We start from the raw sequence: 21,196 nt of genomic DNA on the forward strand, positions 1-21,196 counted from the left end.
GCTACAGAGCAACAGGGCAGGGGTACCACACCAATGAACATCACGCGACGAGCGGGGGGTTGGACGTGGGAAGGAGCATCGTGGTGCGCTAGATTGCCATTTATGAGCACTAGCTGGTCGTATCTGCATTATACAGGTTCATAAAGTCTATCACCAGACGCCACTGCTGTTCATGCCTTTTCGCCATCACTCGTTAACCACGCCCTTACGCGCCACCAGCTCCTGAGCCCTCAGCTGGGGTCTGACGGGTTAGGATAGCGGCCTGGCCTGTACCGGGCTGCCGTCCAGGCCTCCTGTTCGCCGCCTCTTCCTGCTTCTCTGTGTTGATGTTTTCCACGTACTTCTCGATATCCTCGACAGGCAGCATTTCGATGGGCTTTCCAGGCGCCATGATCGCGATCTCAATGTTCTTAGCACCAGTCTGCACTACCTCTAGTAGTGACTTGACTGTCAGTTTAATCGTCTCTTCCCGGTCCATGCCTTCCTTGTGGTTGCGCTCCAGGAACTCGCGGACTGTCTTGCTCGATCGGCCGATGGCATTTGCTTTCCTTCATTGTATTAGCACATACAGTTTGTTTCCGTCAACGCAACTTACCATGCTGAGTAGATACCAGAGGGCTCAGTCTGGTACAGGCGCGGGGTCTTGTCGTTAGGGTCGAAGCCGACTATCAGCGTGCTGATGCCGAACGGTCGGACACCACCACTCTGCGTGTATCTCTGCTGCACACCGGCAACATACTTGGTGATGTACTCTATCGATACGGGGTCTTCAACTGTCAAGCGATGTGATTGTGCTTCCAGGCGGGCCTTGTCGACAAGGATACGGGCGTCGGCGTTCAGTCCAGCGAAGGCAAGGGCAACGTGGGTGTCGACGAGGCAGATCTTGGAGGGTGTGATACGGGTGTCTTGCAGCTTCATTGCTGATCGCTTCTCGCAGCCGAGTACTACTATGTCCGAGCCCTTGACACCAACGGCGCATGTTCCTGAGGCGAATAAGCATCTCATGTTTACCATCCCTTTCACAGACTACGCACCTCGCTTTACGGCCTCGAGCGCATATTCGACCTGGAAGACGTGACCGTCAGGACTGAAGACTGGCATAATTAGCTAGGCCCGCATCCTCATGGGTTGGTTGTTTGTACCGGAGAGAGCTCGATCGTAGCCGGATGCCATTGTGAGAGATTTTGTGAAGTGGTTCTTGAGTTCTCTATTATTTCCCTGGTATACGGCAACGAAATGTAACAAGAAGTGGTGGGGCAATAGAGTACGACAGTCGTCAAGCTGGTCTCGGAGCTCCAGAGCTGTCCGCGTCGCTGCTCCCGCCTAAACTACGCCAAGCCATCTGGCCTGTGCGCTCCCTGTCGACTTATGTCATCATGGTAGATATTCACGATGGCGAATGATTATTTCCGCCGCTGTCGCATTGCTCCCTCAGTCAACCATAATGGCATCTTCAGCGCGCCTAGTCTCGTCCCTGCGGCGAACTGCCTTCTCTTCTCGCGTTGCATCGCGCTATCAATATTTGCGACCGACAAGTCAAGTCCGATGGACGGGTAGTACATCAGCGAGTTCGGAGCCTCATCAGCCAGACGAGCATGGCGGAGTCAAGGGCCCAACCGCGTCGGCACAATCCATCAAATTCACTTCAGAGTCGTATGTGTTGAGGTCTGAGCAGTTTTCACATTTTGCTGATGCCAAGCAGATACCCGCATCTCCAAAGAGACTCCAAATTTGCCAAGGTCAGCGAGGAGCATGTAAAATATTTCCAGGATCTCTTAGGTTCCGACTCGGCAGTCATAGATGGTGTGACGAAAGATGCATCGGAAGATATTGAGGCGTTCAACAGTGACTGGATGCGCAAGTTCCGCGGCCATACCAAAGTAGTCTTGAAGCCTAAATCTACCGAGGAAGTCAGCAAGATCCTCAAATACTGCAATGACAACATGCTCGCTATAGTACCTCAGGGTGGTAACACTGGACTTGTCGGTGGCTCTGTGCCCGTATTCGACGAGATTGTGATCAACATGCAGAGGATGAACGAAATCAGGTCTTTCGACGAAGTATCTGGTATCCTAGTCGCTGATGCCGGTGTGATCCTAGAGAATGCCGACAACTTTCTCGCCGAGAAGAACCACATCTTCCCATTAGATCTTGGGGCAAAGGGTTCTTGCTACATTGGTGGCAATGTCGCGACAAACGCTGGTGGACTCCGTCTCCTGCGATATGGTAGCTTCCACGGAAATGTCCTAGGAATCGAGGCGGTCCTGCCAGACGGTACCGTTGTAGATGATCTCTCCACACTCCGGAAGAACAACACTGGCTACGATCTGAAGCAGCTGTTCATCGGTGGAGAAGGCACCATTGGTATCATCACCAAGGTTTCCATCATCTGCCCGAGAAGATCGCCCGCTGTCAATGTTGCATACTTTGGTCTAGAAAGCTACGAGAAGGTCCAGAAAGCCTACATTGAGGCCAAGGGACATTTGTCTGAGATTCTGTCAGCCTTCGAATTGATGGATGGTCGCACACAAAAGCTGGTCAACAGGGTAAAGGGTAAGAAGATGCCGCTGGAAGGCGAGTATCCCTTTTACTGTCTGATCGAGACCAGCGGCTCTAACGCAGACCACGATAACGAGGTAAGTCACCTGTTGCTGTACAAAAAAACCGACGACTAACGTGTGCAGAAATTGCAAGCCTTCCTTGAACACGTTATGGAAACAGAGGTTGTATCAGATGGTGTTCTTGCCCAAGACCAAACTCAAATTCAAGAGCTCTGGTCATGGCGTGAAGGCATTACCGAGTGTCTCGGTCACGATGGAGGTGTCTACAAGTATGACTTGTCGATACCTATCGGTGAGCTCTACGATCTTGTCAACGAGACACGCGACCGCTTGACAGAGGCTGGCCTGCTTGGAAATGACGCCTCACACCCTGTAGTTGATGTTGTCGGATACGGCCACATGGGTGACGCGAACCTGCACCTCAACATCCCAGTCAGGAAGTTCGACAAGTCTGTAGAGAAGCAGCTTGAACCCTTCGTATACGAGTGGGTACAAAAGCGAAACGGCAGCATCAGTGCCGAGCACGGCTTGGGAGTAACGAAGAAGCCATACATTGGATACAGTAAGAGTGAAACCATGATCAAGCTGATGAAGCAGATCAAGGATCTCTATGATCCCGTAAGTGGCCCAACCCGCTCGTCCCGTCTCCGATCCAGGCTAACACAGGTAGAACGGAATCATGAACCCCTACAAGTACATATAGATAGACGCTGCTACATACCTTGCAGACCATTCATATCCATATTCATATCCACCATCTTATATCTTACTCCTCTCTTTGCCCAGTAACTTGACGGCATTGCCCTGATAAATCGCCTCCCTCTCCTTCTCACCAAACAAATTCTCCAAACCATCCTTCATTCTTTCTGCAAACGCCTTCACGAACTGCGTCTGCGTAAAAGGAAAATCACTTCCATACAACAACTTCTGATACGAGATCTCAAAACCCTCGATAAATGCCTTCAGCTGCCCCTTCCCTCCACTTTCTCCGTCAAAAACAAAACCCGCAAGGTCGAAATAGAACTGCTCGTCAAGCTGCCTCCGCACCGTTGAGGCATTCAACTTTCGTCCTCCCGGTACCACACTTGAGAATTGGATGAATCGAGTCATGAGCGGCGGTAACCCTCCTCCGGAGTGCGGAATGATGAACTTGATATTCGGACACCGATCCACGGTCCCCGTGCTGAAAAGATTGATTACCGCCCTTGCAGTATCAAAGAAAAACTCGAAGATTGGGACAGGGTATTGTTCGCCGAATGGTAGTGCATCTGTGGTTTGAGACGTATTCGCACTACCCCCGTGTTTCATGCAAGGCTTCGTAGGATGGATAAACACAGTCGCACCGATATCATTCAGCTTGTCGAACACAGTGTCCAATGCATCGTCCCCAATATAGTACCCATGGTAATTCGTCAGTAACCCAAATCCCTCCACACCTTCTTCCATACATTTATCGATCTCAGCTAAACTGGCTTCGACATTCGGTAACGGGAGTGCAGCCCACACGCCGAAACTATCGGGATGTTTTTGCTTGAGAGATGAGGCGTAAGCATTGCATTGTCTTGTCAAGTCTATGCCTAGTGATGGGTTACTGGATTTGATGTGTGTTCCGGGGCTGGAGATGGACAGGATGGATTTGGAGACATTGGCAATCTTCATCATTTCCAAGTGACGATCTGGCGACCACTCAGGAATTGCGGGCATGCCGTCAGGACGGGTGTGGCCGTTTGCTGCCAGGGCAGTGCGGTAGAAGGGTGGGAGAAAATGGGAATGGACATCTATCCGTTGGGGTAGTGTGTGTGTCATGTTGGTCGTGGTCATTTGTTGTATAGCCGTGATTCGTTGCGATGAGGATGTGGTTATGTGTGCTAAGAGGAAGGTCAGGATGAAGATGATAATGAACATCGTAGTGCTACCTTTCTAGGTGTCGTACAGAAATCCTCATGTCATGTTAACAACGATATGCGGTGAGTAGAGTCGTGGCCTATTGAGATCATAGCTTTGTCAGAAGCAAAGAATACGAGTACTACTTATGCACTGCAATGCACTTCACCTGCAGCGTTAACCTTGGAAGTGTCATGTTGACCATCGGGACCCCGCCTCGGTAGAGATCGTCTAGCATCCCATTAATCCCGTTGTGTGCCACGAGCGAAGAATAGACTTTCGTCATGTATCATGATTCTATCGCCCATAGAGTGCTCTAAGAGAGATAGTATTGCGGGGTCGCGTGCCAGTACTTTGTATACCGCTCTCCGTCCGATGAGCCAGATAAAGTGTGCCATGATGTCATGTTAGCTCGCAAGCATTTTTCATCTCAGTGAAAACAGCCTCCTCCACAAAGTGAAATGCTTATTGCATAGTTTCGCCGCCGGTTCACCTAAATGCTGGATGTAGCGCGCCGATACAGGATAAGGATCCTGGCTGCAGATCCGTGCCCCACACGCGGCTTCCAGATGAGCTGCCCTCACTTTTTTGTCATTCACCACTTGCAGCCATGACACAACGTCTTCCGCAACGCCACCTTTTTCTCTACCCTCAATTGCGAATCCAAGATGGAGAGGATTACGGATAAGATTAACGCACTGCCTGATGGCGCCAACTACTTCTCTCTGGAGTTCTTCCCACCGAAAACGGCAATGGTGAGTTGCCCCGCTTGCACGCGACGGATGTGGAAGGGACGAAGCATGGAAGGATATAGGGAACTATGCACCCGAGAATAGTTTCTGATAGTCTTATAGGGTTTTGCGAACCTCCAAACTCGATTAGAGCGCATGTCACAGGCTCTTCGACCACTCTTCGTTACCGTCACCTGGGGTGCCGGCGGATCAACAGCCACCAAGTCGCTCGAACTCGCAGAGATATGCCAGCGCCAATTAGGCCTCACAACATGTTTACATCTCACATGCACGAACATGAATCGTCAGCTCATCGACGACGCGCTCGAGCAGGCGAAGGTGTTGGGCATTCGGAATATCCTGGCACTGAGGGGTGATGCGCCACGCAGCGAAGAGTATCGGGATGAAGGAACACCGCCAGAACAGGACTCGAATAAGGACTTCACATGGGCAATCGATCTCGTCAAATACATCCGAAAAGAGTATGGGGACTACTTCTGCATCGGTGTCGCTGCGTATCCGGAGGGTCATTCGGACCAGAGCCACCCTCAGCATCAGGATCCGCAGTTTGATCTGCCATCCTTGATTGAGAAGACAAAGGCTGGTGCAGACTTCATTATGACCCAACTTTTCTACGATGTCGAAGCCTACGACAAGTTTGAGAAGATGCTAAGGGAGCACGAGAGTGGAGTGTTCAAGACGATACCGATCATACCGGGGTTGATGCCGATACAGTCGTATAAGATCTTGCTTCGAACAACCACGCTATCGCACGCAAAGCTACCTTCGGATATGTTGGCGCGACTGGATGCGGTGAAGAGCGATGACGAACTGGTGAAGCAAGAGGGTGTCAAGATCATGGACGAAATGGTGGAACACATCAAGGCGCGACCAGATACTTGTAGGAGAGGATTCCACTTCTACACATTGAATCTGGAGAAGGCGGTATCGCACATCGTGGAAGACACGCACCTCATACCATCGACCATTGACGACAATGACGATGTCATTGTAGAGACAACACCAGCTATCAACCTTGAGCCACCACCGAACGGCTTTGTGCCTCACAGGAGGCGATCATCAGCTGTTAATTCTGGCCCACGGAACAGGGTAATCATCTCACACTCGTCCGCTGCCAAGTCAAGCAATCATTCGTATGAAGCCACAGAAGAAGAGGCTGGTGTGCCGCGCGGCCCGATCAACACCCGCGCGAATACATTGGCAATCTCAGAAGGCGAAGGTTCATTAGGTCGTGAAGCCACCTGGGATGATTTCCCTAACGGTCGTTGGGGTGATGCGCGTTCGCCTGCGTTCGGTGAGATCGACGGATACGGTCCAACGCTGCACGTCTCAACGCCGCAAGCCCTCAAGCTTTGGGGTCATCCAGTGGAGAAGGATGACATTTCGAAGCTCTTCCGCCGCCACATCGAAGGAGACCTTGAGGCCATACCCTGGAGCGAACAGAGCCTCTCGCCTGAAACCTTGACTATCAGCAAGCAGCTCCTCGCCCTCAACGCAAAGGGGTGGTGGACAGTCGCCTCACAACCTGCTGTCAATGGCGTCAAATCTACCGATCCCGTCTTTGGTTGGGGCCCTAAGAATGGCTACGTCTTCCAAAAACCATTTGTAGAGTTCTTCATCCCCGCCTCTGAATTTGCTGCCCTCAAACCCAAACTCGACGCCCACGAACAAGTCACCTACTTCGCCGGCAATGCTGCCGGAGAGTTTGAAGCTAGTCAAGAAGATGGAGTGAATCCTGTCACTTGGGGTACATTTGCAGGTAAAGAGATTGTCACGCCTACTATCATCGAGGCTGTCAGCTTCAGGAGTTGGCTTGACGAGGCCTTCAGCATTTTCCAAGAGTGGCAGAGGATTTACCCTCCGAGGAGTGCGAGCAGCACGTTGCTTGGAGCTTTGCGACGCGACTATTGGCTTGTAAACGTTATTTGGGGCGATTTTGTCCAAGGAGAGGGGTTGTGGGAATTTTTGGAACAGTAACTTGTGGGTACAGGCAGGCGTATGTGCCGGAGGGTGTATATGTAGATGTGAGAATACTGCAAAGCTCAGGTTTTCTGGTTACTAGTCGAGACATTGTTCTTTTAATCACCCGCAGCTGGTCCGCTCGTCGTTTTTTCCATATTGACGTGCTTCTCCATGGTTTGCTCGCCACTTCCTCTTATCGGATTCAACCTGTATCTGGAAGGATATCAGATCACAATGGCATAGCCCTCCCAGCGTTGCGGCTTCTATCCTATAATCTTCCAAAGTCTTGGTTCACGGATTCTTGAGGCCACGACTGCACGTCGGCTCGAGCCCCTGACGCGCATAGAGATTGGATACACTTCAAAGGCACGGCATGTATTGCGGCATAGCTAAACATGGGCACATAAGCAACCCATCGTTCATAGACAGTGATATCATGTTGTCCAGGTGATCTTTTTCCAACTTTCGTATCTTCAGGTATCCTATTTTACACAACTTCCAGGTGCACCCACACCCGTACGGGGGTGCGTACCTGTATACGCAACTCCAGAACGCCAGCCATGCAAAGTTTTACTGGCTTGTAAGCTCTTCTGGATTAGAAAGCAAGCGCCAAAATTCAGTGATATAAGAATGAAGCACAACAAATAGGTGTAATAGCACTGATGAAATCGACGCAACGCTCGTTGACTTACAGGACCGGCTCTTGATTCCCTGCAAATCCGCCATATTGTAAGGTTGTGTATTCGAAGATGCCGAGTTCAATGCGTTCGTTTAGTCGATGTACGAACTGAAAGCCGTTTCTTCACTGAGAAAGGACAGACCAGACGTGATATATCCGAATCGAGATGACCGCTCACAGCATGCCTGCAGCAGCCAAATCCCGGTAGACCTTCTCCGGCATGACATTGCCTTCGTTGTCCTCCATCTCGACCACGTTCTCAGCAAGCAACTTCTGCTTCTTTTGGTCCTTTTGAATCTTTCGCCATAGCTCCTCGGCTTCCTTGATGCTCGTGATTTCCCTGAAAAGGGTAGTGTTGGTGATCCCGAGACACTTGAGACCGTGGATGTGACGAGGCTCGTTGAAGTGCTTGTCGAATGCACGCCTACCCATGTATACGAAGTTTCCACAAATCTCGCAAGGAAACTCGACACCGAGTCCGTGGAGCTTGTAAAGCCAGAAGGGGATGGGCTTGCCATCCCAGGCAAGTGGTAGCTTGAGCGGGTTGTATATCTTGTCTTCGCTGTCAGATTCATCGTCCTCCTCTTTTCCACCGTTCTCAGGTCTCTCGGAATACAGTTGCTCTAGCTCTTGTTGTCGCTCGCGCTCAGTCATACCCTGCTTCCGCTCGACGTTGACCTTGGTGTCGCCACGCTCCGTCTGCATGGCTGCAGCGAGCTTTCGTATCCGGAACTCTCGTTCGGCAACCGCACGCTCCTTGAAGCGTTGCAGATCTGTGGAGGCACCGCTTGTCTGCTTCTCGCCGTCTTGCGCACCATTCTGACTCTCCTGTACTGCTTTCTTGTGCTTTTTGCCTGACAGATGCGCTTCGTAGACGGTCTCTTTCGAGAATCCCTTCTTGCAAGCTGAGCACCAGATACCCTCGCCCTGTGCTTCACCATTGACTGGTGCAGATGCCGATGTCTTCTTCTCCCAGCCCGGAACCTCATCTTTCTCCCATAATTCCTCGAACTCCTTATCAAAGTTAGCGAAGAGCTTGTCCAAGTTCTCCAGTGGCTTCGTCCGCCGCATGAAGCTCTCAAGATAGTCTTGCAGGGCTTTCAAGTAATGAAAGTAGCCCTCTGACTTCTTCTGCTCTCGTCGAATGTTGCATTGTGGAGGGGTGAAGACATCGAACAGATCGAGGTACTGTAGATAGGTCAGGCGGCGCGCGTTTTGTTGAACGGGAAGGTTCAAGTACTGCTCGTGCAGCGTGGTCAGGTCAAAGAAGCGACCAAATCCCTCTTCGCCGGTAAACATGGAGTCGATGGCTGCGATTGATTGTACGTGTTCTTCGGGTGAGCGTTTCTTGTAAGCCTTCTCCAGGTTCTCGACGGGCTCGTTCGGGTATCGGTTGTGGAAGTCTTTAATCGATGCGATCTCTTTCATGAAAGACTCCATCGGGTCGCCCATGGTAAGGCCGCGCAACTCGTCCTCCTTCTTGTTGTCCTCATCTTGGTAGATCTTCAAAAGGCGACTCGACTGGCTTTCGATTTGCTCGAGGAAGCGCGCGATATCGTGATCGCGTGCGAGACGATCGCGGATCTGATTTGATGTAAGCATGTGATTGGCAACAGACGCAATAGATGTACCTACGTGTGGGGGGTCTTCAAGAAGTCGCTCTGCAGCGGCGTCCTCGAGGCGCTCCAAGTCCTCATGAAGTTGGCGCTGGTCTTCCAAAAGCATATTTGCGGTCGCCTGTAGTAATTATGAGTCTTTCGTGTAGCAGCGGTTCGGTAGTGAATGTGCAGACCTTTGCGGCGGTGACGATGTCGAGCTGCTGGTGAAGGCTGTCGCGGCGACATAAATCGCAAAACGCGCTAGTAAACGGAGCTAGCCCGCCGAGGCTCCGGCCCTCCGCAAAGCTCAGGCGCAACTACTCCCAAACTTTCTTGCACATCGCGAACGATTGTCGAAACCCACCGTATACCCGATACACCCCCCGAACCACAGACAAAATGGCCGACGGAATCGATCGAAATGCCGACGACAAGATGGAGTTCTCCACCTCCAAGGAGGTCACGGTCGCGCCAACCTTCGAGGCAATGCACCTGAAGGAGAACTTGCTACGCGGTATCTACGCCTACGGTTACGAATCGCCTTCAGCGGTGCAGTCACGTGCTATTGTGCAAATCTGCAAAGGTCGCGACACTATTGCGCAGGCGCAGTCCGGAACAGGAAAGACTGCGACTTTCTCCATCTCTATCCTTCAGGTCATCGACACAGCTGTACGCGAGACTCAGGGTACGTCATATATCGTGTGGCAGGAAGGACTATACTAACAAGACACAGCACTCGTGCTGTCGCCCACCCGTGAACTTGCGACCCAGATTCAGCAGGTTATCGTGGGTCTCGGTGACTACATGAACGTACAGTGCCATCCTTGCGTTGGAGGAACAAATGTCGGCGAGGACATCCGCAAGCTTGACTACGGCCAGCACGTCGTCTCTGGAACCCCGGGACGCGTTGCTGACATGATTCGCCGCCGCAACCTTCGCACACGCAACATCAAGATGCTCGTTCTCGACGAAGCCGATGAGCTTCTCAACCGAGGTTTCCGTGAGCAAATCTACGACGTGTACCGCTACCTACCGCCCGCGACACAGGTCGTAGTTGTTTCAGCTACCCTTCCATACGATGTGCTCGAGATGACAACCAAATTCATGACGGACCCCGTGCGCATTCTAGTTAAGCGTGACGAATTGACGCTGGAGGGCCTCAAGCAATACTTTATCGCTATCGAGAAGGAAGAGTGGAAGTTTGACACGCTGTGCGATCTCTACGACACACTCACCATTACACAAGCAGTCATCTTCTGCAACACCCGCCGCAAGGTTGACTGGCTCACAGACAAGATGCGCGAGGCCAACTTTACCGTATCCTCCATGCACGGAGAGATGCCCCAGAAGGAGCGAGACAGCATCATGGCAGACTTCCGCCAGGCCAACTCTCGCGTCCTCATCTCAACCGATGTGTGGGCGCGTGGTATTGACGTGCAACAAGTGTCGCTGGTCATCAACTACGATCTTCCCTCGAACCGTGAGAACTACATCCACAGGATCGGTCGAAGCGGGCGATTCGGACGCAAGGGTGTGGCCATCAACTTCGTCACCCAGGATGATGTTCGTATCCTCCGTGACATTGAGTGTAAGTTTCATCGCGTCTCCTCCTCAAATCAGTCGCTAACTGCCGCAGTGTACTACTCTACCCAGATTGACGAGATGCCTATGAACGTTGCGGACCTGCTCTCATAAACTGTCGAGCGAAATAGAAGCGCATTGCGCAAAACGAACATGAAACGTCAGACATAAACGTTCAAGGCGATGAGGTCGTATAGACGCTCAATCAGGGAGCATTACCCGCTCCGAGCGGCGCACTGGAAGTGGAGGAAGGGGCTCTCTAGCCGAGCAGTAAGCCCACCTCCGTCATGAGGCTTGTCTTTCCCTGGCTAACTTTGCGATTCTGGCCAGAATTAAATTGTAACAAATACCCACAAGATGCCTACAATCCACGAAATCGATGGTTTCCGATGATTCTTAGCGGTGCTCTAACTCGATGACTACACTTAGTCTCAACTTTCACTATCATACTATAATGATTTGAATCCATGGTATATTCAATGGCACGATAAACTCATTCTCGATTGCGAATTTTTGACTTCAGAATTTGGTCTCCCATGATCATGTGTAGCACCGATAGTGTACGAAACACGAGGCACGTCGAACATATTACGCTTGTCGCTCACAATGGTAATTACAACGTAACCCTCTGCCAGATAGAGGGTGGAATCTAAATCGTCAATACTTCATCAATAGATCACACATCAATTCCAGGCGCAAATTACTGTCGCCCATGTCTATGGGTCGCTCGCACACCAAGTCTCTATGTGCTTCTTTTGTGGCAGCGGATTGAGTTGCTTGGCCGATTCGACAACGCGACCTCTTGAAATGGCAATGATGTACTTGTAGGGCGATACTCTATCTATTGAAACCACGACCTCTTCTCAGGCCACAGTGAAGCATTGGTATATGTATCATATGCTACAAATTTCTGCTTATAATGCAGGTGGATTATTTATGATCGCCTTGTTGCTCAAAGGGAGCCTCTTGTTGCAGACAAAACATATAAATTGTTGAACTTTGTAAGTAACTCGCTGATTACAGATCACCACAGCACGGCTGGTTGCAACGGATGGGAACCACATCATACAAGCCAGTGGGTCCACCAGCGAACGAAACGGCAGGATACGTGTAAGGCTGCGGTCATATGTAGACCCCACTCATGAAGTCAGTATGATGCATGGGCCGATGGTACAAGATGTAGATTCAATAATGCTTCGGTGCAAAAGTATTGAGATGGATCACTTAGTGACAGAAACAGAAATCTGCGAGTAACCTGCAGATAATGATCGCGCTCCGGCTCCTCTTATGCTTGGCCTCCCCTCATTGATCTCGCAGTACCATGGTGTTTAGGTGTAGGGCTTTGCATGATGTATGGACCCTGCCTCAATATCTTCATTCAACCTATCAACCTATCCTTAGCTCCTAGCCATCCCGATACTGCATACGTTTTCCGTGATATCATGATCATGTATGCCCCAAGTATGGTAGAGGGGGAAGCATGTCGAGAGTATAAGTCTCAGTCTAAATCCACTACAATCACTTCGACAAGAATCTTCTAATCGACACTTCGAGTACGTATTTCCATTACTCTTAGCACTTTCTTTCTTGTGTCTTTATATCGCAATCTGTATTCACAATAGCAAAAACACCTAACGTCCTCTTAGACCTTACCAAGAAACGTACATTCTTGCATCCTCATCAACCCCCCAGCCTCGCAGCAATCCACCTGTCAAGATGCAGCTCATCTCTGTCGTCACCGTCGCCCTCGCCGTCTTCGCCGGCGCCGCTTTCGCCAACCAGGAGAAGACCGACGTCAAAGCCATTGGCAATACGCAAACCCCGCCGCCTCCTGCCATCCGAAAGAAGACGACCAGCACCGCATTTTCAGATGCCACCACACTCATACATTCAGCCCAAACTATCTACCCTGTCATTGAAGTATAGACCGACCATCTCGTGTCTGTCCATCGTATCCAGAATACGTTCATACAATCTGCTCTATGATGGGAGACTTCGGATCCCAGGTGGTGGACGTTGAAGTCAGGAGAGATGGCTAGTTGGACTATTGTTATGGATTTACTTGTTTGTAATTGTGTCTAGCTGGCTTGAGAGAATCGGTACGGTCCCCACAAGAATACTAGATGGTCGTATCGAGGGGCCTCCACGAACTGAACGGTATTCTCTATCCTCGAGTCTTATTATTGTCTGATTGGTGATGCGTGATGAATGATATGCCCTTTCATCTCGGCTTTTGTCAGCATGTTCTGCACCTGCGCTTGATGTCAGAAGATGGCACAAGCTAAGAAGAACCACTCTCTGTTTTTCGGTGTATGTGTGGGAAATGATTCATTAGCATTATGGATTTAGATACACATACGTTGTTTCCGCAAATACTCTCAAGCCGTCGATCCGTCACCAAAAGCGAGTTGCATCCTTCGTGCGTGCGCAGCTCGTCGCTTAGCTTGCGCTGACATGGGCTTCTTCTCTCCATCACCATTTTGACTTCCATTTGAGGGTACTGGAGAGGCCCCTACTTCCACTGAAGGAAGTGATGTGGGAGGTATGACCTCTACTTGCAAGTCTGGCTTCGAGGTCGAAGCCGGTTGTTCCTGCCACACAGGAGGCGAGAGTATTGGCTGCTCCGTATCGACTACTTGGTGGGTTGCTTCAGTAGCTGAGGCTTGTCGCACCAGGTCCTCTGCCATTGTTTTGACGGGCTTGTGGCTGCATAATCGTTGCTGAAGGACTGAGAGCACAACATCGTCATCGTGTAGCTGTTCTGGTGTCTCTGCTGGGTCGACTGGTGTGGGTTGAGAGGCGTCTTCCGTAATGATCCGAGGCGATGGCAGGGGCGCAACAGCAGACGGTGTAGCATACTGATGAGTTGGCTCTTCCGAGTGGATAGGTATTGTAGGGGTTTCAGCAACAGTGGTAATCGTGGGTGACGGTGCTGTGTTGACTGATCTGCTGCTCGATGTTTGCGACATCCTTTTTGACATGCGTTGCGACGGTCGCTGACTACTCGGTCGGCGGACGGGCTCGTCATCGGTAAATATTGTAACATTGACAAGAGAGCTGGGTGAACGTAGTGTGTGTAGCGATGTTGCATAGTAAGATGAAGGTGTCGTCACATGTTCGGCAGAGTCCGAGCTGGTTCTTCGCGAGCTAGAAACGTCTATACACGCTGGAAGTGTGTTCGTGTCTCGGCGCTCATGCTGTGAATATTGGATGGGTCCTGTACTGCTTGGAAATAGCTGCCTGAATGGAAGTTGCGCCTCAGCCGCTTCGATTGCAAGATTTGGCAGACTACTTGCTACAGCATCTGCCGTCGATGTAGCTTCGGGAACTACGGGTAATGCGTGACCGATTGTTGGGCTCGAAGTCAAGGAAATGGATGGCACCGACAGGGTAGGCGAAGCTGTCCATTCTCTACTCGGCAACTTTTCACTTGCTGCACTGGGTAGCACATAACCCGCCAAATCATCGATAAGTGATGGTTGACTCTTCAGATACGGAAGTTCCGACGGCAATGACCTATGCTTCTCAGTATGTCTTTGAATATCGATCGAAGTTGCTCGGTATCGCCTCGCTACCATGGACACGCCAACTGTTGCTTGAGTAGACAGAGTAGAATCGTTGCGCTCAATTGATGTATTAGCATCCTTCGAGGAAGAGGTAGCGATGTCGATGGAGGTACGAGATCTTAGTTCTCGAGGTGCGGACTGCCGATTGTAGTCTGTACGTGCTCGCGGCCTTCTATGCAACGCTGAAGTTTCGATTTGCGACTCGCGAGACACACGGGGGCTTAGGAAGGTCTGTGAGTTCCGACTTTCCACCAGGTCCAAATCAGCCGGCGTGCTACCCGCCAACTCCACTGGCATTGAGTTGACACTACTGGCTGTATATAGTCAGCCGAGAGTTGCTTTCCTCAACACGTGTGATACTCACTCTCAACGTCGTGCTTTTCGGCTTCGGATGCTAGAGTGACGTTTGACGCAAACAAGCTAGTGTGACTCGCTGTCCGGTTCTTTTGCCTCGAATAAGGTCCACGTAGCGCATCCTTCTCATCGTGAGGTACCCACGGTCGCACAGGAGCCTCGAAGATGGGATCTTGCGCGATGGACCCAGGTTTACCGCACAGCTCTGCGGTCTGCATAACGTATATAGCGCCTGTCAACTGGGTATGACATCGATCTAATTGTTGCTTCTTTTTTAGAAGCCTCTTCTGATTCTTCAGACCCCACTCAAGCTTGCGCTTCGATGCAACTGTGCCTCCATCTCCTTCATGGCCCCAGGCTGTGTCCATATCCATGCCGATGTCATTGAGAGCACGCCGCACTTCGAGCAAGGAATCCTCGATCCATCTTCGCTTGCTTGGATAAGCATCCAGAAAGTTTGATACCGCCGATGAGATAGAGAGGCGCGTCGCTTCTTCGATATCTTGTCGTACTTGTTGGATGATACTCACGAAAGCAATAGTCTCTGTTGAAGCCTTCTCGGAAGAAAGAACATAATCGGCGAAGTAATAAGTAGTCGGGATTGCTGGAAAGTCGCGCGATAGATCGTCTGGGGTATCTCTCGGAATGGCAGTTGATGGTCGAAGGTCTTCAGAGTTGCTGGGCTCCAGCTTCGGCCGCCCGATCTTGCGTTGAAAGTACCTCAGCCTCGTTCCGTCAGTTTCTGTAGGCGCTGAAGTGGGGAGATCAGCCCGATGCAGTGTTTCCGGTAGGAACAAGCCAGCTGTGGGCAACATCGAAGTCAATGTTGGCATAAGTCTCGTTCGTATTACTTTGAGCTGAGCGCACTATAGCTGTAAAGATTTTGAGAGTAGCTGGAAGCGCGCATAGTCTAAGCAATAGTAGCAGACGTGCGCCAGTTACCGAAGCACGAACCCCGCAGACAGTGACGCAGTCGTTGGTGCTTCCTAGCTCAAGATGTATACAATTGGTTCTGAGCACTCTTGGTCCAGTTTCGTGCGTCGGCCTGTCCGATCAGAATACCTGCTCAAACATGGAATGACTACCAGTCGATCAAGGCGGCTCAGACGCAACGGTAAAGTGGTGGTTGGGGGCGGAGATCAACAACCCAGGCGCGAGTGTTGGTGTCACAGAGTCATGCAGCGTTGTTGTCTTACGCCGCACTGCGTTATGCGCGAAGCGAGTCGCCGGAGTAGGTGTAAATTACTTACAGGGTATTGGTTTTCGGTCCAAACCTCGCTATTGGGCTACGCCGCAAGGGTGTTCATTGCTTATTTCGAATGGCTAGACTCCGCCTCAATGGGGGCCGAAATACAATCAAAAGTGGCCCCATGTGGAGACTTGAGAAGCGCAATTGCGGGAATCTAGTGCGAGACAACCTCTTCTACCAGCTATCGCACTTAGAATGTTAGATCCAAAGTATGACGAAGGCCGTTTGAGCTCCTGTGAAAAGCCATAATGCAGCGGCCTTTGCTGCCTAGTAAGCAGAATGAAGACGTACGCGCAGCTGTGATCGACTTTACAATTATGATGGTCAATAGCACTGAGGTTCCAATAAGTGCCGGGACGTTGAAAAGACGAAGCTTCGCATCGCTGTGAGGCTCGGACAGGTTCTACCTATGGGACATATCGTCCACGAGGGTCTCCTTGCGTGGACCAACGTCTCAAGCATCCAACCGTCTAACTACAGCCTCGCTGAACGGTCGCGGCGGGTTGACAGGTTGGCCAGTCTCGTCTGCCACTTGCATAAGAGCGGGGAAAATGCACAACTCCCCCGAAGTAACACCTTGTTCCTCCTGCCACTCAAATTCCCATGCGCTAGGCTGAGAGAACAGCGTGTAGGCAAACAGCGCAGCGCGCTTCAACACTTCCTCGAGGTTTCTCTTGCGTTCTCCATTGTTCATACGACTGTCGGCATATGGCTGCAGTATGCTGTCTAGTGTCGCGAGAGTTGCTTGTATGCTTGCATGTCGACTGTCGGAAGGACTGAAGGGATTGCGAACGTAGCTGGATTGCATCAACTCCGCAGTCATGACCCGCCAGCGTGCCGTCAATGAGGCTTGACCTACAAGCCAGTTAGTAATTGCAAACAAAGGTGAGTTTTTCACATACCTTGATAACCATCATCTCCATTTGTAATGGCTTGGTAGCAATGTGCAACTTCAGACGGCAGAAGGCTCTTTGAAGGGTCTCTAGAAGGCTGGATCTTTGAGATTATGACCCAGGCGATGATAAACCTCAAAGCGATCTCCCTAGTCGCAGTACTTTCCATCAAGGTAGCAAGCGTTCCAGCCGAAACTGGTAGATTTGATCCTAATGCCTGAAGATCATCATGATCGATCAAGCCAGGGCTAACACGACTAGTGTGGTAATAACTTTGGACGTGATTCTTGATAGCATTGCTTATTTTCGAGACATCGCCAGAGATGGCCTTGTCTTCTAACGGTTGAGGAAATACACCCCCAGAAGCCAAGGCCGATGATCGTTGTCCAGTTAATGGTATAGCATTCGCAGTGAATCCTTTCTCATTCGAAGACGTTGCGTATGTGTTGGTCTGTGAATATTGAGTTCTTGACTTACTCCTTCTGCGCCAACAAGCCCACAAAACGAGCCCAGCGATCAAGGCGCCCGCAGCAAGGCAACCGATTGCGACGCCAGCGATCGCGCCTGTGGAAAGTCCGCTACCGCTGTTTGCAGATTGCGAACCACCTTTAGAGGTTGTAGATGAAGCGGCTGACTGTGGACTTGTTCCGGTAACGGATCCTTGAAGAGAACCAGGTGTTGACGACGCCGTTATTCCTGGAGTAGGAGCCGATGTCACTCTAGAAGTTGGATCGGCTGTAGCGATGGCAGACTGGAAGACAATCTGCGGGGGATTGGCGATTAAAAATGAGAGAGTCAAAAGCCCATCTGATTTCGTCTCGCCGGGCTTTACTGTCTGACCCGGAGCCTTCCCAAACACAACACCCGAAACGAGAGGATACTGAACTGTGACACTTGTAAAAGGAGTATCGGTGACATAGAGGTTAGCGAGATAGGTTCCAGTGGTAGGTATTGGAACCGGCAGCTCAGTGAGTGAAGCAGTCCCCCATGACATAGAACTTTCGGCTTTCGCACCTGCGTTCGCATTGGTCGTCATTGTTGGATCGATTCCAGACAATGACTTGTTTTCGGTTCGATATGTGAGGAAGATGAGATGATTCCGCGCGATCTTGAGGGCGAGATACCAATTAAGAGCAACTAGAAGCCAGCTGAAGGCTGAGTTCATAGACAGGTTTAGGGTATCCACCACGCTCCCGGTAAAACGTATACACCAATATAACTTTACGTTCCACCTGCATCGATCACAGCGGAGCCCATGCCCCCTGTCCGCTAGTTCTTACGTATCAAAGGCTGTGAATGACCAAGCACGACGAACAGAGGGGTTCGTTTCCGCTAGGCGTTCGGTAAAACAGACCGTGCTTGAATGCGGCCCCCAAGGCGTACTCATCATGCATAAAGCGCGTATTTATAAGATAGAGGCACATGGGGGCTAAAATGGCGCCCAGCTGTGATCGGTCGAAAGACGCTGTGCCGCAAGGCTGAGACACAGGGGCTACCCGAAGGCACCTGCATGGCTCCCGCATCCTATAGATACATGATCAGGCGAGAAGGCAGCAACGGAGACAGTGTCACCGACAACGAGACAAGATGGAGCGAAGTGAGCGACCGCACATGATTGTAGGAGTAGATCTGGGGATGACATGTAAGTGTTGGCGAGGCTGGGTTCAGCTGAAGCGGAGGGCGTGCGTGGGGGCCAAACCTCAATTTGGCTAAGCGTATACTGTTAGATCACGTGGTGTTTGCTACGCGGGTTGAAGACTGACGCAGACGTGTATCCAGGTACCGGCGTGGCATATGTAAACCTCTCCATCGGCAGCGAGACTGTTCGATGGGTGCAGAAGTGGCCTGGCCGATTCCAAGCAAACGAGAACAAAGTTCCGACAGTAGTAGTCTACCCAACTGGCTTCAAAGACCCGTCATCATGGGGCTTCCTTTCCGAAACCGCTGCAGAGACCGCTGCAGACGACAAGGAATACAAAGAGTGGTTCAAGACCTGCCTTGATCCAGAGAAGCTGCGTCGTAAGCAACTGGAGGATCCAGAAGGCGCGCCTGAAAGCTTGGAGGAAGTCGAGAAATGGTACAGCGACTACTTGCGGAAGATGTACGAGTACCTTTCTTTCAAATTGGGTGGTGAGCTTTCTGGCGTTAGCTGGGAAGAGGCCAGAATCGAGTTCGTTTTCAGCGTGCCCACAACTTGGGCTCCAATACCGACTGTCGAGAATTTCAAGCGACTTGTGAAAGAGGCGGGCTACGGTACGCATCCAAATCACGATGTGAACATAGGCTTGACGGAGGCCGAGGCCGCCGCTGTGCATGTATCCACTGAAGCACCAGGCATCTTCCGTGAGAACGACGTCTTGCTAGTCTGCGACGCTGGAGGTGGGACCACGGATCTCAGTGTGCTGAAGGTCACTGGCACAGTCAATCAAGCTATTGACCTTCAGCAGATGGATGTCGTGTTCGGAGAGACCATCGGTTCTGCTGCCATCGATTATGAGTTTGAGAGGCTGGTAATGCATCGCTTGACGCTCGCACACAGCACAAATCCTCTGCCTGTCGACCCTGCAGATGCCGGATGGGAGATGATGAAGAGTCGGGACTTTCAAGCAGTCAAGTGCGAATACGGTGCTCCAGACGATACCCCACTGTTCAGCATAGGTATTCCACGCGTTCCTCACACCTACAACAACTCTGATCCGGAGGTTCGGATCCGCAGCGGAGAGATGACGTTTGAACGGGGGGATCTCCAGCGATTGTTCGATAAGCAGATCGCGAAGTTATTCAAGCTGATCGATACGCAGCTGCAATCGCTATTCCAAAAGTTTCCAAGAGAGCATGTAGCACATCTTGTCCTCAGTGGCGGTTTGGGCAATAGCGCGTATGTGCAGTCGCAACTCCGAAAATACTATGCACGCACCTCATTCCCAAACGCCGAGTCAATCTCCGTAAGCATAGCGCCTGACCCTCAGCTTGCTGTGTGTAAAGGTCTGGTCAGCGATCGTATGCGAAAGATTCTGACATCACGATCGGTTCTTGGATGGCGTTGCTGCCGCGCTTCATACGGCACGGTATGCAAGATTGCATACGACAAGAAGAATCCTGAGCATCGAGGGAAGGCACTTGTCCGGGATCCATTGAACAACAAGCTGTACATTACGCAGTCGATAGCATGGTTCGTCAAGAAGGGCGCGCCGGTAAGTGTCGACAAACCGATCGAGCACAACTTCATCAAGAAGGTTGATCCAGGCGACCCAAGAAGGGCATTTCCAACGACTGTCGTCGAGAGTGATCTGGAGGCGGCGATGCTACCAGATCAAATGAACCAATGTATGCATGCAGAGTTGTATCCACTCCGGTCGTGCAGATTGCTAACAGCTCTTGTAGACACGCGCATTCTATGCGAGATCAGTTCAGATCTCTCTGCTGCAGACGAAAGGAAGTTTCAAGAAAGGAACAAGCACTTCTGGTCGTTACAGAAGCACTACTTGCGTATCGAGTACTCGGTGCGCGTCTTGATCGGACCCGCAGACATCCGTTTTGAGCTGTGGTTCAATGACCAGAAACTTAGTCGTGATGAGTCAATCAGGGTGGAGTGGCTGCCTGCACAGATGTCGCAGCATCCTCAGATAGCCGAGATGTCTGGGGCAGAAAGAGAGGCTGTTGAGATGTCGAACGTGCCACCGACGCCAATAGGCGCTGCGCCCCCAAGTGGCGCATTCAACTCAGATCCGAACGGAAAGGTTATGAGGACAAGCAGTTTCGCGGTGGTCAACAAGAGGACTATGGCAGATGTGGGCAAGAGGCCACGAGGGATGGGTGGACTATTTGGGAAGAGTTCTTTCTTTGGGCGCGGTGCGTAGAATGAGATTTGGATCGCGACGGCAGCGCGAGACTGACGCGGTGCGCATCGGCCCGGAAGGCAGCTTCCGGTAATTACGTAGCTGACACTAATCGACAACTCCGACCTGCATTCCCGAAGCCCACGATGCTCGACTCTCATGCTATAATTGGTACCTGTATCGCAAGCAGGCGAACGAGCGTTTAGCCCCAAGCTGGCCATCATCCTGGCCACCTGCCTGTCTTGTGCTAATGTTACACTGATCGAGATACCAGCGCG

At 51.2% G+C, this 21,196-nt stretch overlaps 9 protein-coding genes across 9 annotated transcripts; 5 read left to right on the plus strand and 4 right to left on the minus strand.

Annotated features, from left to right (window-relative positions):
* Window positions 1–29: 29 nt before the first annotated feature.
* CC77DRAFT_1018627 (proteasome subunit alpha type-7) lies at window positions 30–1,281 on the minus strand. Its single transcript, XM_018524660.1, has 4 exons — window positions 1,143–1,281; window positions 1,035–1,094; window positions 596–983; window positions 30–548 (listed from the first exon to the last, which is right to left on the minus strand). The coding sequence occupies exons 1-4, from the start codon at window positions 1,171–1,173 to the stop codon at window positions 206–208; spliced, it is 822 nt and encodes a 273-aa protein (XP_018388039.1). The 5' UTR covers window positions 1,174–1,281; the 3' UTR covers window positions 30–205.
* CC77DRAFT_741863 (hypothetical protein) lies at window positions 1,208–3,292 on the plus strand. The gene is made up of 4 exons (XM_018533012.1): window positions 1,208–1,653; window positions 1,703–2,636; window positions 2,685–3,179; window positions 3,232–3,292. The coding sequence occupies exons 1-4, from the start codon at window positions 1,400–1,402 to the stop codon at window positions 3,262–3,264; spliced, it is 1,716 nt and encodes a 571-aa protein (XP_018388040.1). The 5' UTR covers window positions 1,208–1,399; the 3' UTR covers window positions 3,265–3,292.
* Window positions 3,293–3,320: 28 nt separating this feature from the next.
* On the minus strand, window positions 3,321–4,367 carry CC77DRAFT_931154 (amidohydrolase 2; the record flags this gene model as incomplete). The annotated part of the gene is made up of 1 exon (XM_018534199.1): window positions 3,321–4,367. One exon carries the CDS (start codon window positions 4,365–4,367, stop codon window positions 3,321–3,323), a length of 1,047 nt encoding a protein of 348 aa, XP_018388041.1.
* Window positions 4,368–4,922: 555 nt separating this feature from the next.
* CC77DRAFT_958941 (methylenetetrahydrofolate reductase 2) lies at window positions 4,923–7,323 on the plus strand. The gene is made up of 2 exons (XM_018535557.1): window positions 4,923–5,200; window positions 5,300–7,323. Exons 1-2 carry the CDS (start codon window positions 5,114–5,116, stop codon window positions 7,172–7,174), a joined length of 1,962 nt encoding a protein of 653 aa, XP_018388042.1. The 5' UTR covers window positions 4,923–5,113; the 3' UTR covers window positions 7,175–7,323.
* A 222-nt stretch (window positions 7,324–7,545) lies between these two features.
* Window positions 7,546–9,650, minus strand: CC77DRAFT_1018630 (hypothetical protein). Its single transcript, XM_018524661.1, has 3 exons — window positions 9,631–9,650; window positions 9,474–9,575; window positions 7,546–9,422 (listed from the first exon to the last, which is right to left on the minus strand). The coding sequence occupies exons 2-3, from the start codon at window positions 9,561–9,563 to the stop codon at window positions 8,013–8,015; spliced, it is 1,500 nt and encodes a 499-aa protein (XP_018388043.1). The 5' UTR covers window positions 9,564–9,575; window positions 9,631–9,650; the 3' UTR covers window positions 7,546–8,012.
* Window positions 9,651–9,758: 108 nt separating this feature from the next.
* On the plus strand, window positions 9,759–11,479 carry CC77DRAFT_1018631 (ATP-dependent RNA helicase fal1). Its single transcript, XM_018524662.1, has 4 exons — window positions 9,759–10,121; window positions 10,170–11,024; window positions 11,073–11,287; window positions 11,343–11,479. The coding sequence occupies exons 1-3, from the start codon at window positions 9,836–9,838 to the stop codon at window positions 11,129–11,131; spliced, it is 1,200 nt and encodes a 399-aa protein (XP_018388044.1). The 5' UTR covers window positions 9,759–9,835; the 3' UTR covers window positions 11,132–11,287; window positions 11,343–11,479.
* A 980-nt stretch (window positions 11,480–12,459) lies between these two features.
* CC77DRAFT_1059510 (hypothetical protein) lies at window positions 12,460–12,943 on the plus strand (the record flags this gene model as incomplete). The annotated part of the gene is made up of 2 exons (XM_018528241.1): window positions 12,460–12,506; window positions 12,664–12,943. 2 exons carry the CDS (start codon window positions 12,460–12,462, stop codon window positions 12,941–12,943), a joined length of 327 nt encoding a protein of 108 aa, XP_018388045.1.
* A 3,706-nt stretch (window positions 12,944–16,649) lies between these two features.
* Window positions 16,650–17,794, minus strand: CC77DRAFT_906519 (hypothetical protein; the record flags this gene model as incomplete). Its single annotated transcript, XM_018533620.1, has 2 exons — window positions 16,650–17,041; window positions 17,089–17,794. Coding segments are annotated over 2 exons (1,098 nt in total), but the record flags the coding sequence as incomplete, so codon positions are not given.
* An 852-nt stretch (window positions 17,795–18,646) lies between these two features.
* CC77DRAFT_1018633 (hypothetical protein) lies at window positions 18,647–21,045 on the plus strand. The gene is made up of 3 exons (XM_018524663.1): window positions 18,647–18,721; window positions 18,859–20,406; window positions 20,464–21,045. Exons 1-3 carry the CDS (start codon window positions 18,667–18,669, stop codon window positions 20,937–20,939), a joined length of 2,079 nt encoding a protein of 692 aa, XP_018388047.1. The 5' UTR covers window positions 18,647–18,666; the 3' UTR covers window positions 20,940–21,045.
* The last annotated feature ends 151 nt before the right edge of the window (window positions 21,046–21,196 follow it).

Source organism: Alternaria alternata (genome assembly GCF_001642055.1).
Source record: "Alternaria alternata strain SRC1lrK2f unplaced genomic scaffold CC77scaffold_6, whole genome shotgun sequence".
In the NCBI taxonomy this organism is placed as follows: Eukaryota; Fungi; Ascomycota; class Dothideomycetes; order Pleosporales; family Pleosporaceae; genus Alternaria; species Alternaria alternata.

Coding starts and splice junctions, on each gene's coding strand:
- CC77DRAFT_1018630 (XM_018524661.1), bottom strand. CDS start 9,563: ATGCTTTTGGAAGACCAGCGCCAACTTCATGAGGACTTGGAGCGCCTC. Junction 9,423..9,473: donor TTCTTGAAGACCCCCCACAC/GTAGGTACATCT, acceptor ACATCAAATCAG/ATCCGCGATCGTCTCGCACG.
- CC77DRAFT_1018633 (XM_018524663.1), top strand. CDS start 18,667: ATGGAGCGAAGTGAGCGACCGCACATGATTGTAGGAGTAGATCTGGGG. Junction 18,722..18,858: donor AGTAGATCTGGGGATGACAT/GTAAGTGTTGGC, acceptor ACGTGTATCCAG/GTACCGGCGTGGCATATGTA. Junction 20,407..20,463: donor ACCAGATCAAATGAACCAAT/GTATGCATGCAG, acceptor CAGCTCTTGTAG/ACACGCGCATTCTATGCGAG.
- CC77DRAFT_958941 (XM_018535557.1), top strand. CDS start 5,114: ATGGAGAGGATTACGGATAAGATTAACGCACTGCCTGATGGCGCCAAC. Junction 5,201..5,299: donor TCCCACCGAAAACGGCAATG/GTGAGTTGCCCC, acceptor ATAGTCTTATAG/GGTTTTGCGAACCTCCAAAC.
- CC77DRAFT_1018627 (XM_018524660.1), bottom strand. CDS start 1,173: ATGGCATCCGGCTACGATCGAGCTCTCTCCG. Junction 1,095..1,142: donor CTACGATCGAGCTCTCTCCG/GTACAAACAACC, acceptor TAATTATGCCAG/TCTTCAGTCCTGACGGTCAC. Junction 549..595: donor TCTGGTATCTACTCAGCATG/GTAAGTTGCGTT, acceptor AATACAATGAAG/GAAAGCAAATGCCATCGGCC.
- CC77DRAFT_1018631 (XM_018524662.1), top strand. CDS start 9,836: ATGGCCGACGGAATCGATCGAAATGCCGACGACAAGATGGAGTTCTCC. Junction 10,122..10,169: donor AGCTGTACGCGAGACTCAGG/GTACGTCATATA, acceptor AACAAGACACAG/CACTCGTGCTGTCGCCCACC. Junction 11,025..11,072: donor TATCCTCCGTGACATTGAGT/GTAAGTTTCATC, acceptor TAACTGCCGCAG/TGTACTACTCTACCCAGATT.
- CC77DRAFT_741863 (XM_018533012.1), top strand. CDS start 1,400: ATGATTATTTCCGCCGCTGTCGCATTGCTCCCTCAGTCAACCATAATG. Junction 2,637..2,684: donor ACGCAGACCACGATAACGAG/GTAAGTCACCTG, acceptor TAACGTGTGCAG/AAATTGCAAGCCTTCCTTGA. Junction 3,180..3,231: donor TCAAGGATCTCTATGATCCC/GTAAGTGGCCCA, acceptor TAACACAGGTAG/AACGGAATCATGAACCCCTA.